The sequence below is a fragment of the Rutilus rutilus genome (assembly GCF_951802725.1).
Source record: "Rutilus rutilus genome assembly, chromosome: 5".
NCBI classification, from domain to species: domain Eukaryota; kingdom Metazoa; phylum Chordata; class Actinopteri; order Cypriniformes; family Leuciscidae; genus Rutilus; species Rutilus rutilus.
In genome coordinates, this window is record NC_140213.1 from 28585702 (window position 1) to 28599864 (window position 14163).

Consider the following 14163-nt stretch of genomic DNA (forward strand, 5'->3'; position numbering starts at 1 on the left):
GCTGCGTTTATAACATGAACGTGATGTGATGCTGATATTCTCACATATAGATCAAACCTTTTGTAAAGATACGCATTGAGGCATATCTTGAGTCTGCTAAAAATATTTTTATTTAGGTTATTAGTGCTGATGATAGAGTAACAAAAAGAGACAACAAAAAATATCTGATAATATCAGATCAGAATATCATTTAAGGTCAGTTTACAATCATATTTACAGTTTTAAGTTACATCGAAAGATTAAGTAAATAGAAATCACGCTAGGCATTGCATTTTATACAGGCAGGAGTGTTGCAGCATCCCATGAAAAGAGCAAGAAAACATGTTCACCGTTTTAACATGCTTGCACGTCTGCGGGACGATGAGGAGCTCACGCATGATCACTTCCGAAATAAAGACGTTTCCAAGTTCATCAGTAGCCTTGTGTTTTCAGAGGCTGATTAAATCCAGCACTTCTACAGAACTCAAGAAGTTGCGTGCGAATTCACTTCAGCGATTCCACTGTCAAAAATCGTTCAAATTCAGATTGTCTTTTGGCTTTTTATCGTCTTCCTGATTGTAAATGCTTGTTAAATTTATCACGCCATGCAATGGATCTGACATCTTAAATATTTCCAAAACACTCTTTGCGATTTCTATTTTACCATGCGTCATTCTGCAGTAATCAGGCTTGCATTGAAAAATAGGCAAATTCTGTCTTTGATAAAAACGAACTTCACAGAAGCAAAAGAAGCTGGATGATCGATTCATCTTATCCCACCAATTCAGAAAATAATTGGTCAAATACATTTGATATTTTTAACAAAATATCACTAACATATGTTTTCTATGAATTACCTCTCAGAGTACCGCGTAAACACCGTGGTACATGAATTTCAAGGTACTGCCAAAGTATAAACCCCAGAAAAAATATATATACTGTATATATATTGCACGATGATGCTGATATAGCGATGATGCTGACGACGCTGGAGCTCAAGGTGCTCTGCAGGCTTTATGCCTTCCACAGATCTCTCTGTTGTCTTTTCAGATGGGCGGTTCCTCAGAAATGGTGGGCAGATTGGGAGTGAGGGGCGAGCTCTGAGCCTCTCCACGGACACTGATGCTGGAGATGGACCAGACGTCGCTCAGCTCTGCCGTACAGGAGAGGGAGAGAGACGATGAGAGTGATGGAGGGTCAGATGGGTACGGGGAAGCCATGCACAGGGGGAACATGCACAGGGTCCAGGGAGAGTGACGGCCCGTCAAAGAACAGAGGGTTCCAGCGGATGCCTTGGACCTCAGACCGTTCTACAGCACAGAGAGTCACATTCAAACAGCGCCACAGGACACAGAACTAGGGTTTCTGGGACGGTCGCTGGAAAATCTGACTACTACGATTTGTTTTCTACTTCACCTTTGCTTAGAAATGGTTTACCATTTAAATCAGGGATTTCCAAATCTTTTTTTGTCATCTGAACCACTTCAATACCAGGATTAGTATCGTTAACTAAAACTATTTAAAAACAAATCTGTTAATTGAAATAAAGATAAAATAAAATAAAATATAAACAGTAGTTAAAAATGCTAGAAATCTTGCCTTGGCAATAAACTGAAATAAGTTAAATAAATAAATAACTAAACCCAACTAAAAAAATAAAAATATAATAATAATAATAATAATATTATTATATATATATATATATATATATTAAATAAAGAAAAATAAATTTAAAATAAATAGCCATATTAAATCAATAATAATAATAAAATGACAAAACCACATAATGAAATTACTAAGAAAATTTTAATTAACATGAAAACTAAAAATATAAAAATAAGTCAACTCAAAATATTAATACAACTATAATCAAAATAAAATAAAATCTCAAGGTGGCTTCAAGCAGTGTTATTTTAGTTCAGTAAATATTTTATTTATTTATTTTTTATTATATTTATTTTAAGCATTTTCGTTTAAATTTTTTTTTAATTTATGATTTAATAATTATTCTTCAACTAAGGAACCTGATTTAGATTTTAATCTCACCTCAGACTTACATGCAAAAACTATTTTTGTATAGTTTATATAATAATATATCTAGTCTATATATCAACTATATATTTACATATGAAATATTGGTATATTATTATAAATATGTATATACACACAATATATATTTTTTATATGTAATGTGTATCATGTACTATTTACATAATACATATTGCATATCAACCATAACATACACACACAAATGAGTACACAAGAACATTGTGTACTGGCTGTTTTCAGAATGGAAAGCGTAGTATACACTTTTTTAAAGCACCATGTAGCAAGGGTACAATATGCAACAATAATAGAAATAATTTATCAGAAATAAATTTGCTTATTTTGCATTTACATTTTTGGCATTAGATAAAACAACTGGCAAGGAGGATGTGTTAAAATCGTGTTTGGCTTAGGTTGACCAAAGATACAGTATCACACACACAGTGTGCTCTGTTGTATATCGCAGATCTGGCAACAGTTGTATGATCGTCTGCCATTCTGAAAATAGCCACCAATCTGTACAGCACATGCAGGACGACGTGCCAATACCATGGCCAATGGGAGACTTCCAGCCAAAAAATGAACAACTTACCAGTCCTGAACTTGCTGTACGGTCCATTCTCATTCACCTGTCTACTGTCGGACCAGAAGGGTAAACCTCGCTCACGCCACCTGGAGGAGGAAACGCTCAATTTATCACAACAACAAACATCATATTGGCATGCTCATTAAATATGCCCTTGTATCCGAGCTGCACCAATCGCATCGGGTTATCTGATATAGGCGGGCCAGAGGCGAGCTAAACAGATGACGACAGCGCTGTGACGTCAAAGTCATTAGTAAACATTGCAAGATGGCTATGGATGAACACCAGTTGTTTGAAACGGCTTTGGCCGCTACAATGAACGAGTTAGACTTGGCTTTTTATCTAAAAGAGGAACAGAAGATGGCGCTCGAATCGTTCCTTTGCAAGAAGGCCGTTTTTGCTGTTTTGCCGACCGGATACGGTAAGAGTCTAATCTACCAGTTAGCTCCGCTGGTAGCTAAGCAATAACTTGTTGTGATTGGTCGTAGTGTTATCCAATTGCGTGCAGTGAGATTTTCAAATGCATGCTTGGTGCCGCCCCTCGAGCTGGACGATTTTCATTAGTCGATGCCAGACCATTCATCTTTCAGATTTAGTTCTGGATTTCCAGGCTAATGTTTTGGTACATACTGCAATTGATGCAATTCTAATCTTGCATACTCTTTGCGAGATATTAATCAGATATTATGCAAATTAGATCTGGAAGATTTGTAACCTGTTGACAGCCCGATCTGAAAACAGATTTGAACTTAAATGGTTGTAATTCATGAATGCATTGGAATACAGACTTAAAGGAGAACTCCGGTCAATTTTAACATAGCTCATTTTTTTGTACATTTGGAGTGCTGTCAGTACAGAGAACAACGACAAAAATCGGGGTTGCCTACACCGTGTTATCCTCGTTTTAAAATTTGCACCCTGTTGACTTCAATGGGGCAAGTTTTAAACCTGCTTTTAGCCTCTTAACATCCTTGATGTGTCATTACAAGTGCACAGGTCATGTGAGTGATTCCTTCTGAGTGAACGCGAGTGAATCTGACTGCAGTAGATGTGAAAGATATGAATAAAAATGATGTTTATTCAGCCAGCGCACATACCTGTATTTACATCCTGTTTTCGGTCGAAGTCCACAGTAGTTGATTGTCGAGTTCACGCGCGTGATCATAGGTACTAAACTTATGCGCGTGAACTCGACAATCGATTACTGTGGACTCCTTTAAGTTGGTCTCTTTTTAAAGAAGACACTAAAGATGATTGCAGAAGTGTAAAAAAGTTCTAGACGCTTAACGTTACTGTAGCAATGGACAGAACTAAACATTTTATATTTTATCCAAAATATATATTTTACAAAATAATTTGTACTCTAAGGTTGCATGTCTAACCAAGTTGTGTTCCAAATTTGAAGTTGATATCACAAAAATTGAGCATCATCTATTGTGTTACCTTGGTAGCAGTACTGTTTAAGTGTGTTTAAGCTTTCGAATGATGCCTAGTGATACTGGGACATTGACAGTTACCAGACTACACATACCTGAACGTGTCATGCATGTATGTTTGATCAGGTTTGAAACTAAACAGCAGGTTAGTCGAAGCAGAACTCACCAGTGGAATATGAAAACAGCAGTGATGAAGAAAGCAGAGACAATATCTGTCAGGATCCACATCAAACTGTATTCGTCTGGAGTCTGCGCCAGGATTTGTGAGGAAAAGATTTATCATGGTCCTTTGAATCATAGAGTTTAATATTCGTGATCTCAATGCTAGGCTCAACTCACCATGAGAAACAGGGGGCGCTGCAGTTTCTTAAGGATGTGCAGGGCGTTGGTAGTGACCGAATGAACACCGGCGCACCATGCCAGTGAATATAACCACGGCTGACTGATCACGTACAGGTTAGTGCTGATGTTCACAGAGGCGTACTTTCTGAAATCAGAATCACATTCACGAGAGGTTCAGGTTAGCGGACTGCGTTAAGAAATTTCAGGCTTTAATTGTAAAGCTTTTCTCTGCAATGCACCAGAAGATTACATTAGAAGACGAAAAGCATGAACAACATCTGATGTGAGTGTGTTCATTTGTGCCCTCAAGGTAAAATGTGTTTTCCTTTTAGTGTCAACTTTAAAAAAAAAAGTATGCAGAAATGTAGAAAAGCTGAGAGAATCGACAATCATCGAGGATGCATTGTTTATATCTCAGAGGAAAGATGTGCATCTTTGTTTTAAGTAGAATTATTTAGAATTACAATAATATTTAACAATATTTCTTATTGTATATACATATATATATACACACACAAACATATACAACTAGGGGGCTGTTGAATGCTTGAATCTGATTGGTTTACAACGTTCTATGGTGTGCAATTATTATCAGGGAAACGCACAGCTAAAGTAGTTCCAGGCAGGTCTTGACTGCATTATAGTTCCATATCACCTCACCAAATGATTTCAGTTAATTACACATTTTTTACAGCCTACAAAACCAAAACCCACAACGACACTGACAGAGCAAATAAATATAGTAAACAATAGGATAAAAACGAAAAATTTATCTTAAATTTAATTTATTAGGCACGGACAGCACATGCTCTCTCACGCTCTCTCTCCACTCAAACACACACACATACAGTACGAACACAGAAACATGTTGTCAGCGCTGCTCTGACGAGTTTATCATTAAAACAGTTTACCAACTTAAGCTACAAGACATTTCTCACTAGCGATGTAATAACAGCGCTGTTCTTGGAGCAGGTACACTTACAGTGTCACTATTAGTAGAAACGCTGGGACTACATGCATAAGAAATTAGTCCTACACACAAGAGCGTTTTAAGGACAAAAACCTGACATCTGAACAATGTGAGATGTGGTAGCCGTAGTATAGGCGGAATAATTGACTCCGGGCCGTTGAATTATTGAAAAATAATGCACGCGACACAACCTGACATACCTGATCTGATCCTGTGACATGTAGCTGTAATGTAGGTTGAGACGGACTATGTGTTCCTCCTGCAGCTCCTCTATAGACGCATGATCTCCAGACGTCTGCTGCAACTCTGGATCCAGCTCCTGTACCACACTCCTCTGATCGGCCGGCAGCCACAGCACCTACCAGAAAAAACACACCATAATACATCATTAGGCACTGTTTCAACTCATTTTTTCAATTTTTTTATAGAACAGTTTAAAAATGGAAACACAAAATGCCATGAGGTGGTCACATGACATGGCATTATAATGCCATTGTTTAAGGTTAGAAGAAAAAGTCAGCATCCAACTAGGGTTCATGAACTACCTGACTGGAGTTAATGAAGGACTCGTTGTGTATGACCTCCAGGGTGCGAGTGATCCACGTGTCCCTGTAAGGGTGGCCTCGGGGTGGACGTCTGAGGTCAAAGATCACCAGTCTCTCATGCTGAGCGGCCAGATTCAGGAACTCTTTCAGTGTTGGTACAGTCTGGTTCTGGACCTGAACCCTCTCATCTAGATCAAGAGAGGAGGCTGTACTGAAAGGATCCCTCTGAGAGGACATAGAGATAGAGAAGACTGGTTAACTTGAGTCTTTACACCTCACAGTCTTGCCAAATTAATAAGGCATGCAGTCTGACAACAGTTTATAGATCCAACATCTTAGGAGCTCAAAGATGGTGCATTAAACACCTTTAAATTACAATCCACAAGCATTTTACTTGATCAAAGCCATGAATAACTGCCTCTATTGATATTTAAACTGGGTGAGGTTGAGCACCGTCTTTTAGGGTTGGAACAGTGACGCAAGGCACATACTGGCAAAGCCTAATTCCAGCTAGAATCCTTTAATCCCGGTTGATTCCACACAGGGATTTAAGAGGGATTCTGAGTTTAATTAAGGGGCCAAGAACCAAATCATATATGGATGTGCACTGCATTATCATTTTTGTTATAGTATGATGGGGTTTTATAAACCATGAGTGGTTTCTATTTGTTTTTAATCTGTTTTGACCACAACATCCTAAAAGAACACAATGATTTCTCTAAAAATACGAACGCATACGGTGTGCTCTCTGATCAAATGGATTTTAGTATCCATAATTATCCTGAAATAATAATGTGTCTGGATAAAACATAATATAATATCCAGCTTTGAAGAAAAACAAATATAATCAATCATCACTTCTCTAAAATGAAAAAAATAAACACAACACATACAAAAACAAAACATATTAACAGCAAAAGAAAACAAAAGCTTTGAAATAGCATACTGCTTTCTGCAGTATACGCTTATTTTCTGCATATTATGCTAATTTTCTGTTTGCATGGAATGAATACTGCATCCACAATGCATTGCATATATTCGCAATGATTTTGAATTATTTTTTATTTTAGTTGACTCATTACTTGATCATACTGTCCAAAGTTAAAACATTTTTTATTAAATATTGTATAATATTTATATATAAAAAACACATCCTAAGACACATTTCAATTGAATCGCTAATCATCCACATGGGCCATTTGTGCTTGGACCACGATGATTGCCGCTTGCGTCCATATTTTGTTTTTAATTATGGTATAGATGTAGTATATGTGTTACAGTATAGATGTCTGAATGCTTGCTTCCTTGCTTTGGTTTTACACAGTCCTCATGTGATTATAATAAATAATTGTCTAGACCACCCTGGAAAGTAGGCAGTATACAGTAAGCTAGTATAGCATTATGCACATAGCTTAGCTATCAATATATTCATGACTGCTGGTTCATGAGCAGGAACAGAAGGTGCTGGATCATTACCCGAAGAAACCAGGATCCAGCGCTGAGCATCTCCAGCTCTGCCCAGGTGAACATGGCCGCCGGGTCATCCGTCCGGTTGGGAAACACCTCATGCACGTTGGTTGTCCTCCTCAGGGTGCTGTCATGCATCAAGAACGGGACGCCATCATAACTGCAGAGGAATATTGTATGAATTTTAGCATGCTCAAATGGGATGGCAGCTGTGTTTGCATTCTGTGAAATCCACTTCAGTTTGTTTTAGAGAATTCTAAATTATGAAAAATGTATTAAAACCAACACAAAGATAACACAAAGTATTGTGTTATTTTAGTATTATTTAAAAACCATTACAGTATTCATTTTGTCACGTCTGTTTGTGGTTTTGTTCATGTTTTCTTGTCTTTTATTTTGAATTTCTCTTAGTCATGCGTTTCCCTTGCTCCTCATGTGATCGTGTCACGTTCTTCCCTTGCTTCATGTGTGATGTTTTCATTGGTTGTTCTAGTCATGTGGTTCTCTGTTCTGTTTTGTCATCGGTTCATTGTTCATTGCTTGTAGTTAGTCTTGTTAAGTGTTTGTTCGAACACCTTCAGTTCCACTAATGCTCACAAATCAGTTTTTTTAAGACAGTAAAAGCTCTTTTCATGTAGTTGCGATGTTATATTGTGTCAAATTTGACAAAATAAAACAGATAAAAAACGTAGACCCCACTACATTGGTATTTAAATTGTAGGTTTAATAGTAATAATCACATTCACAAAAAAGATATGGATTTGATACCGGGTCCCCTCTTATGCTAACATCTTGTATAGCAAACTTGTTTGTACTTCATGTTGTATTTCATCTGGGCAGGACTGCAGGAAAATATTCACCTGGTTGAACTAGCAACCTAAATCTGTTACTTTCCGAATGACAAATGACGGTGTTTGCTAATTCTGTTGCCCAGATTAACCTAGTTTCAATCCATACCTGACACGTATCTATATTTGTGAATGGGGTCAGGGGTTGTTATCACAAATGATCTATGATAGAATCAGTGGGTGCCATTCATTAAATGCCAAGCAATGTGTGAAAACCATTCTTGAGTTAATTGTTGCTTTTTTCTGCTTGTGCACCACTGGGTTCTCTCAAAATTGACCACACAAAATGGATTTTTGGATTTAAGCTGCCCATTTTCAACGTAATTCTAAAGAAGTTGCTCCAGATACAGTAGGGTTTTCCTGAGCATGTGTGAGAACTAGATTGTCAATCATGTATTTATCAACAAACCTGCGTAATATAAGCAAACAGACAACACGCTCCCTCATCTTCATCCATGCTTCCTAGGGAGCTTCCCGCCGCTCATGCAGTAAAGATGAGAGCGCTAACAGGATTAGTGTTCAGCTAATCACCTTAACCTGAGAGCAGTGACTCATCCAGGAGCGGTTAGCGTCAGATCTCCATTTATACGCCTCTTGGCTAGAGCAGACCTTTGTCTAGAGGAAATGACTTTGCAACTTTCTATTTTAATGTATTAGTAAATGTTGAAAACATTTAACCAAGAATAATAAATGCTTTAAAAGTATTTTTTGTTAAACTTTATTTTAAGGTGCCCTTGATACAGTGTAATTATATAAGTATGGAATAATATTAATTGACAACATAAACTTACTATATTATTAGGATTAGGATTAGGTTTAGGGTTAGTTGCATAATTTACTGGTATTACTATAGAAAGTAAATGTAAGATGTATAACAGGGACTAATGTTAACAAATAGAAGCTTATTTTAAAGTGTTAACGACAACAACATGAAACTCCATTAAGCATAAAAATTCATTGCACACACAAATATTGGACAACACAGACAATTTTTATATTTATATTTGAACCATTTTTTATCAATCGTCAGTATCAACTGATTGAGATCTACCGCAAGTATTTGTAGGATTTGCAGAAGATTGCATTGTCGGTGAAAGATCCTGCCTTAGAACTAAATGAGGTTTCTTATAAGGCTGCATGATTTAGAGTAATAGATTTTTTTTTAGATATCACAATCATGTCTTAAAGCCAAACATTTTCTTAAATCTTTGCAGTGTAGATCACAGAAGTGGCAAAATGTTTACATTTATGCATTTGGCAGACGCTTTTATCCAAAGCGATATGTGTTGCATTCAAGGTACACATTATATTAGATCATGCATTCCCTTGGAATCAAACCTAAGACCGTGGCATTGCAAGCACCAAGATCTATAACCACTTGAATGCCTAGGAATGATAATAAAAGAAGCATGTCTTAAAACTTAAAATGCTTTTATACAAATACAGTAAAGATACTCACCTGATTGTGACGTCCGTCTCCAGCCCCTCTCCTCCTACTTCTACAGCCTTCTCAAAGGACATCTGGGTATTTTCTGGTGCAAGCTGTTTGAAAAAAAATCAACAACGTCAAACATTTCGACAACCATTTTGAGTCTTAACCATTGAAATCGAATCCATTAATGGTCAAACATAAGAATACAATTGTTTTAATTCAAGTTAGTATCAGAAGTTTACTTTTGAAAGAAAAGTCAAACAGACATTGATTTTAAATGGCATGCTGACTTAAACCCACACAAAATCCACATGTGCTCTTTCAGTATTACACAACAGGGATCTTAAAATATCATGAGGTAAAAATACCACACCATGGGTGCTCCTCTGTGCCCGATGAGGGTGGGTGCTGGCCCCAGCGTGCCCTCCTCTTTGATGCAGGGGGAATACATGCCCAACGGCACCAGATACAGGGCGAAGAGAACCGCCAAGTACAAGCTGAGGATAGCCACCTGCCTCACTGAAACACACAATATACCCCTCAATGCATATATGCAAACACTTAATGAATGAAAGACAAATCCAACTGTTACAAAAACATAAGGAAAAAAATGTTTTTTTGTCTGATTCCTTGAGACCTCTTGATGGATGAATCTTGACATAAAAGTCAAGTGTGTGCAAGTAAAAGTGTGTGTAATGGAGTGTGTGTAAAAGCTACACACACTCCATCAATTAGGGTTAGAAAAACTGTTGCCAAACATATAACATGCTAGAAACATAATCATAGCAATAATGATCCAGTCATAGACATAGAGTATTTGCCAATTTAAATCCACACAGCAACTTTTTTTAAGCCATATATATATACATATATAGCTTAAAAAAAGTTGCTGTTTGGATTTAAATTGGCATATATATACAGTACACATTTTGGTATTTTCAGTGAGCAGGAAGCTTCATAGTAGTCAACATTTAAAGTGGATCAAAAAAGATGATCAAAGTTGTCCTAAGACAAGAACGGGTATTGTTAAAAATTCATGTAAAACTTTGATGAAAGGTTTTGATCCACTTCAAATGTTGACTACTGTACATACACATACATACTGAAGCTGGTTAAATACAACCATCATTTGCAAAAGTTTCAAGGTTTCTGATCTAGGCAAAATGCCATCAACTTATTCCCCATCATAGCCAAATCCACAAAACCACCTCTTCATTGCCAAATACATAAAAAAAAACATCATACCGGCCAATACAATACCACTACAATCATTTAGCATCCTGAATAAACTTCAGAATTACAGATAATAGATCATTAAAAGATAATAGCGCACTGACAGGGTCCACTTAGTTACTGCAGCACCCGTTGGGTCGCCTGTAATGAGAGTTTATGTCACCTCTACACTGGCACGGCTCATCTCAAGAAGAGAAAGACGTTGTCTTTGTGAGAGAGGGATGATGGGACAAAGAGACGTCTCTGGGTGGAGGCGAGCGTCACACAGCTGGTGTGAGTTTAGCCTCAGTCCTGCATTTGTCTTTCTGACACGTTCGTCATGCTTTCAGTAAAGCGCAAAGAGAGAGAGCCGCAGACATGACTCAGCCGAACATCAGCCAGATGCAGAGAGTGAGGAGAGGGAGCAGGAGAAAAGGAGAACAGAGAGGAACAAAGCTTTTGAAGGACAAGCTCTCTGTTTTTATGAGTCTAACAGCACAATGAAAAGAAAGGACAGATGCAGCAGCTGTGTTAACAACAGATAATGAATGGATCGGAGTCACTGACACCAACAAAATGACACCATTTCCATTGACTTGAGAGCAGGAATGAAGTAACTGACTATGGTACTATGGTATAACCTGCCCATAACTAACATGGACATCATGGTTTTTGTTTACAAATTATTTTACTGGGATATCATGGATAAAATGTCCCTTCTACCCCGTGTTGTTATCTAAAATTAAACCATTTCAAATAACAGAAATTATTTTAATAGTTTAATAGTATTTTAAAATGAACATTATAAATGTTGCCTTGGTAACTAACTAAAATAAAATATGTTTTAAGTTTGTAAAAATGGGACCCATTGTACTGTGTTAATATGGATGAATTTTCCAAAATAATTTTAACTTTTATACCTGTATTTTGAATTACACATTGCATTGTGTTTCAGGGTTAAGCGAAATGTCCGTAAACTGAACAAATAAATGTCTTTCTAATGTCCTCTCATTTTAGTAAATCGTGGCCAATATTTACTAATTCCTTCCCTTGTTTTAAGTGAAACTTGCGCATGTCATGATAGAATAATTTTGTTGCCTCATTTAACTAAATTGTGTAAGTCGTGGACACATTGTACCAATTCGTTCACTCGTTTTGATTTAACTCAAAAAAGGAAACACATTATTATATTGTGCGCACAATTTAGAAAACCAGGGAACAAATTATTATATCGCGTGCACAATATACTTAAAATGAGGGAACTAATTAGTAAAAAATGCTAACGTATTATTAAGTAGTGGGAACGATTTGTTAATTTCTTTAAAGAGTTATTCACCCAAAAATGAAAATTCTGTCATTAATTACTCACCCTCATGTCGTTCCTAAATCCAATCTGTTCATAATATAAAGCAATCGAGTCTCTTTTAGCACAGAACTGGCTCAGATTTTATTCAAAATATCTTCATTTGTGTTTCGAAGATGAACGAAAGTGTAATGGAATGTTTGGAACACGAGGCTGAGCAAATGATGACAGAATTTTCCTTTTTAGGTGAACTAACCCTTTAATATTTTTCCTGCATGTCATGTGCGGGGCTCCGAACTAGATAGCAAAATGTCTGAAATCACTTCCAACACCTTAAAATATACGGATGGGGAAGTGAAAGTGGCTTGAGTTAATGTGCAGCACAACAACAAATTGTGCTTGAGCATTGCCGTGCAACACTGGGCGATTATAATGGGAGCAATCTAGTTTTGTTGCATCAATTTAGCCAGAACAAGCTGCTTTTTTGTAAAAAAAATCACCATTTATACAGTACATCTACCTATTACCATTTCAATCGTATCCAACTCTTGGTGATTCTATGGCCATCTCCTGCCATTCACGAGATACTGTCCATGACATTTTTTGGCAATGATTCTTCCGGTGGAGGGGGGGTGGGGGTGGGGGGTTGCTAGGTCTTTCAAAGTCAATCTTCTCCAACCCTCCCGATAACATGGCTTGGTACTCACACACACGCATTCGCACCTACAGACAATTTAGCATCTCCAATTCACCTATACTACATGTTTTTTGGATTGTGAGGGAAACCGAAGCACCCAGAGGAAACCCACGCAGACACAGGGAGAACATGCAAACTCCACACAGAAAGGACTCCTGACAGTACTACCCACTGAGCAGAGCCCATTTTTCACCCCGGAATCTGTTTTTGTCAAAAACAACTAGAAGATGTGTTGGTTGAAATAGGTTATGACTTTTCATTTGTTGCCAGCACCAAAAAGGATCACATACCTCTCTTGTTCATGCGAAAGAAGTGTAATGCTATTGGCCAGGACAGAAGTGTCATTAGTGAAACTCCGCCCAGGTGCAGAAAGGGTGCTGTGATCTGCACACAAAAATGGACATAAATGCACACTGCATGAACTGCACTTGATGTAAATTGGAAAGCTAATTCGACTGTTTGTCCCAATTGCTGTGTCGAGTGAAGAGACCCACCTGAAATGAAAGGAGCAGCGTCGTCCATTCTTTGCTCCATAAGTCAGAGAGCACAGCTGTGGCACTGATAGAGAAAGCTAGAGTCACCAGGATACCAATCTGTGAAAAGTAAAAAAAATACAAAAACATATATATATATATATATATATATACACAATTTTTTTTTTTTTTTTTCATCTAATATAATAGCAGTTTATATATATATATATATATATATATATATATATATATATATAAAGAAATAACATAGCAGTTTTTTTATTGTTACTTAAATTTTTTTTAAATTAAAATAGTAAAAAAAATGTTTGTTAACTGAAAGCTGAAATAAAATAAAATATAAATATTAGATGAAGCTTAAATTAGAAATGTTGCCTTAATAGCAAATAACTGAAATAAAAGTTTAAGCTGAAGAACTAAAGAATGGCTGAAAATAAAACAAATAAATATAAACTAAAGCAAAATAATAATAAAAATAATAGTAAATAATTACTACAGCACAATTACTAAAATGACTAAAACTAAAATAAAAAAATAATAATAGTTGATACAAAATATCAATAAATATTAAAATAGCAAATAAATAATCCTAAAATAAGATGTGTTTTTTCCTTAATCATTATAGCACAGCAAAACGTTTCTGAATGGCATTTTGACTAATGTTGCAGCCAAAAACCACTACAACAACAACATTTGAGTTAGGAGAGAATAAAATAAAAATTGCACTTAAAAATGCCATGTTTAAAAAAACATGTCAAATTATTTCACTGTAGGTTCAACGCAATCTGAATCATATGAAGCTGTTTCTC

At 36.6% G+C, this 14163-nt stretch overlaps 1 protein-coding gene across 4 annotated transcripts in view; it reads right to left on the minus strand.

Annotated features, from left to right (window-relative positions):
- Window positions 1–88: 88 nt before the first annotated feature.
- The window catches only part of gdpd4a (glycerophosphodiester phosphodiesterase domain containing 4a), a 35974-nt gene continuing 21899 nt past the window's right edge, over window positions 89–14163 (minus strand). For 2 of the 4 annotated variants that reach the window (XM_084410101.1, XM_084410100.1), the window contains exons 6-16: window positions 13358–13456; window positions 13154–13247; window positions 10025–10170; window positions 9679–9761; window positions 7381–7531; window positions 5905–6129; window positions 5560–5717; window positions 4387–4534; window positions 4214–4296; window positions 2618–2697; window positions 89–1289 (exon numbers count right to left, since the gene is read on the minus strand). In XM_084410101.1, the coding sequence (XP_084266227.1) occupies window positions 1177–1289; window positions 2618–2697; window positions 4214–4296; window positions 4387–4534; window positions 5560–5717; window positions 5905–6129; window positions 7381–7531; window positions 9679–9761; window positions 10025–10170; window positions 13154–13247; window positions 13358–13456 (1380 nt within the window). In that variant the 3' untranslated portion in view covers window positions 89–1176. The remainder of the gene's footprint in view (window positions 1290–2617; window positions 2698–4213; window positions 4297–4386; window positions 4535–5559; window positions 5718–5904; window positions 6130–7380; window positions 7532–9678; window positions 9762–10024; window positions 10171–13153; window positions 13248–13357; window positions 13457–14163) is intronic. The other 2 variants (XM_084410103.1, XM_084410102.1) reach the window with 1 other exon arrangement.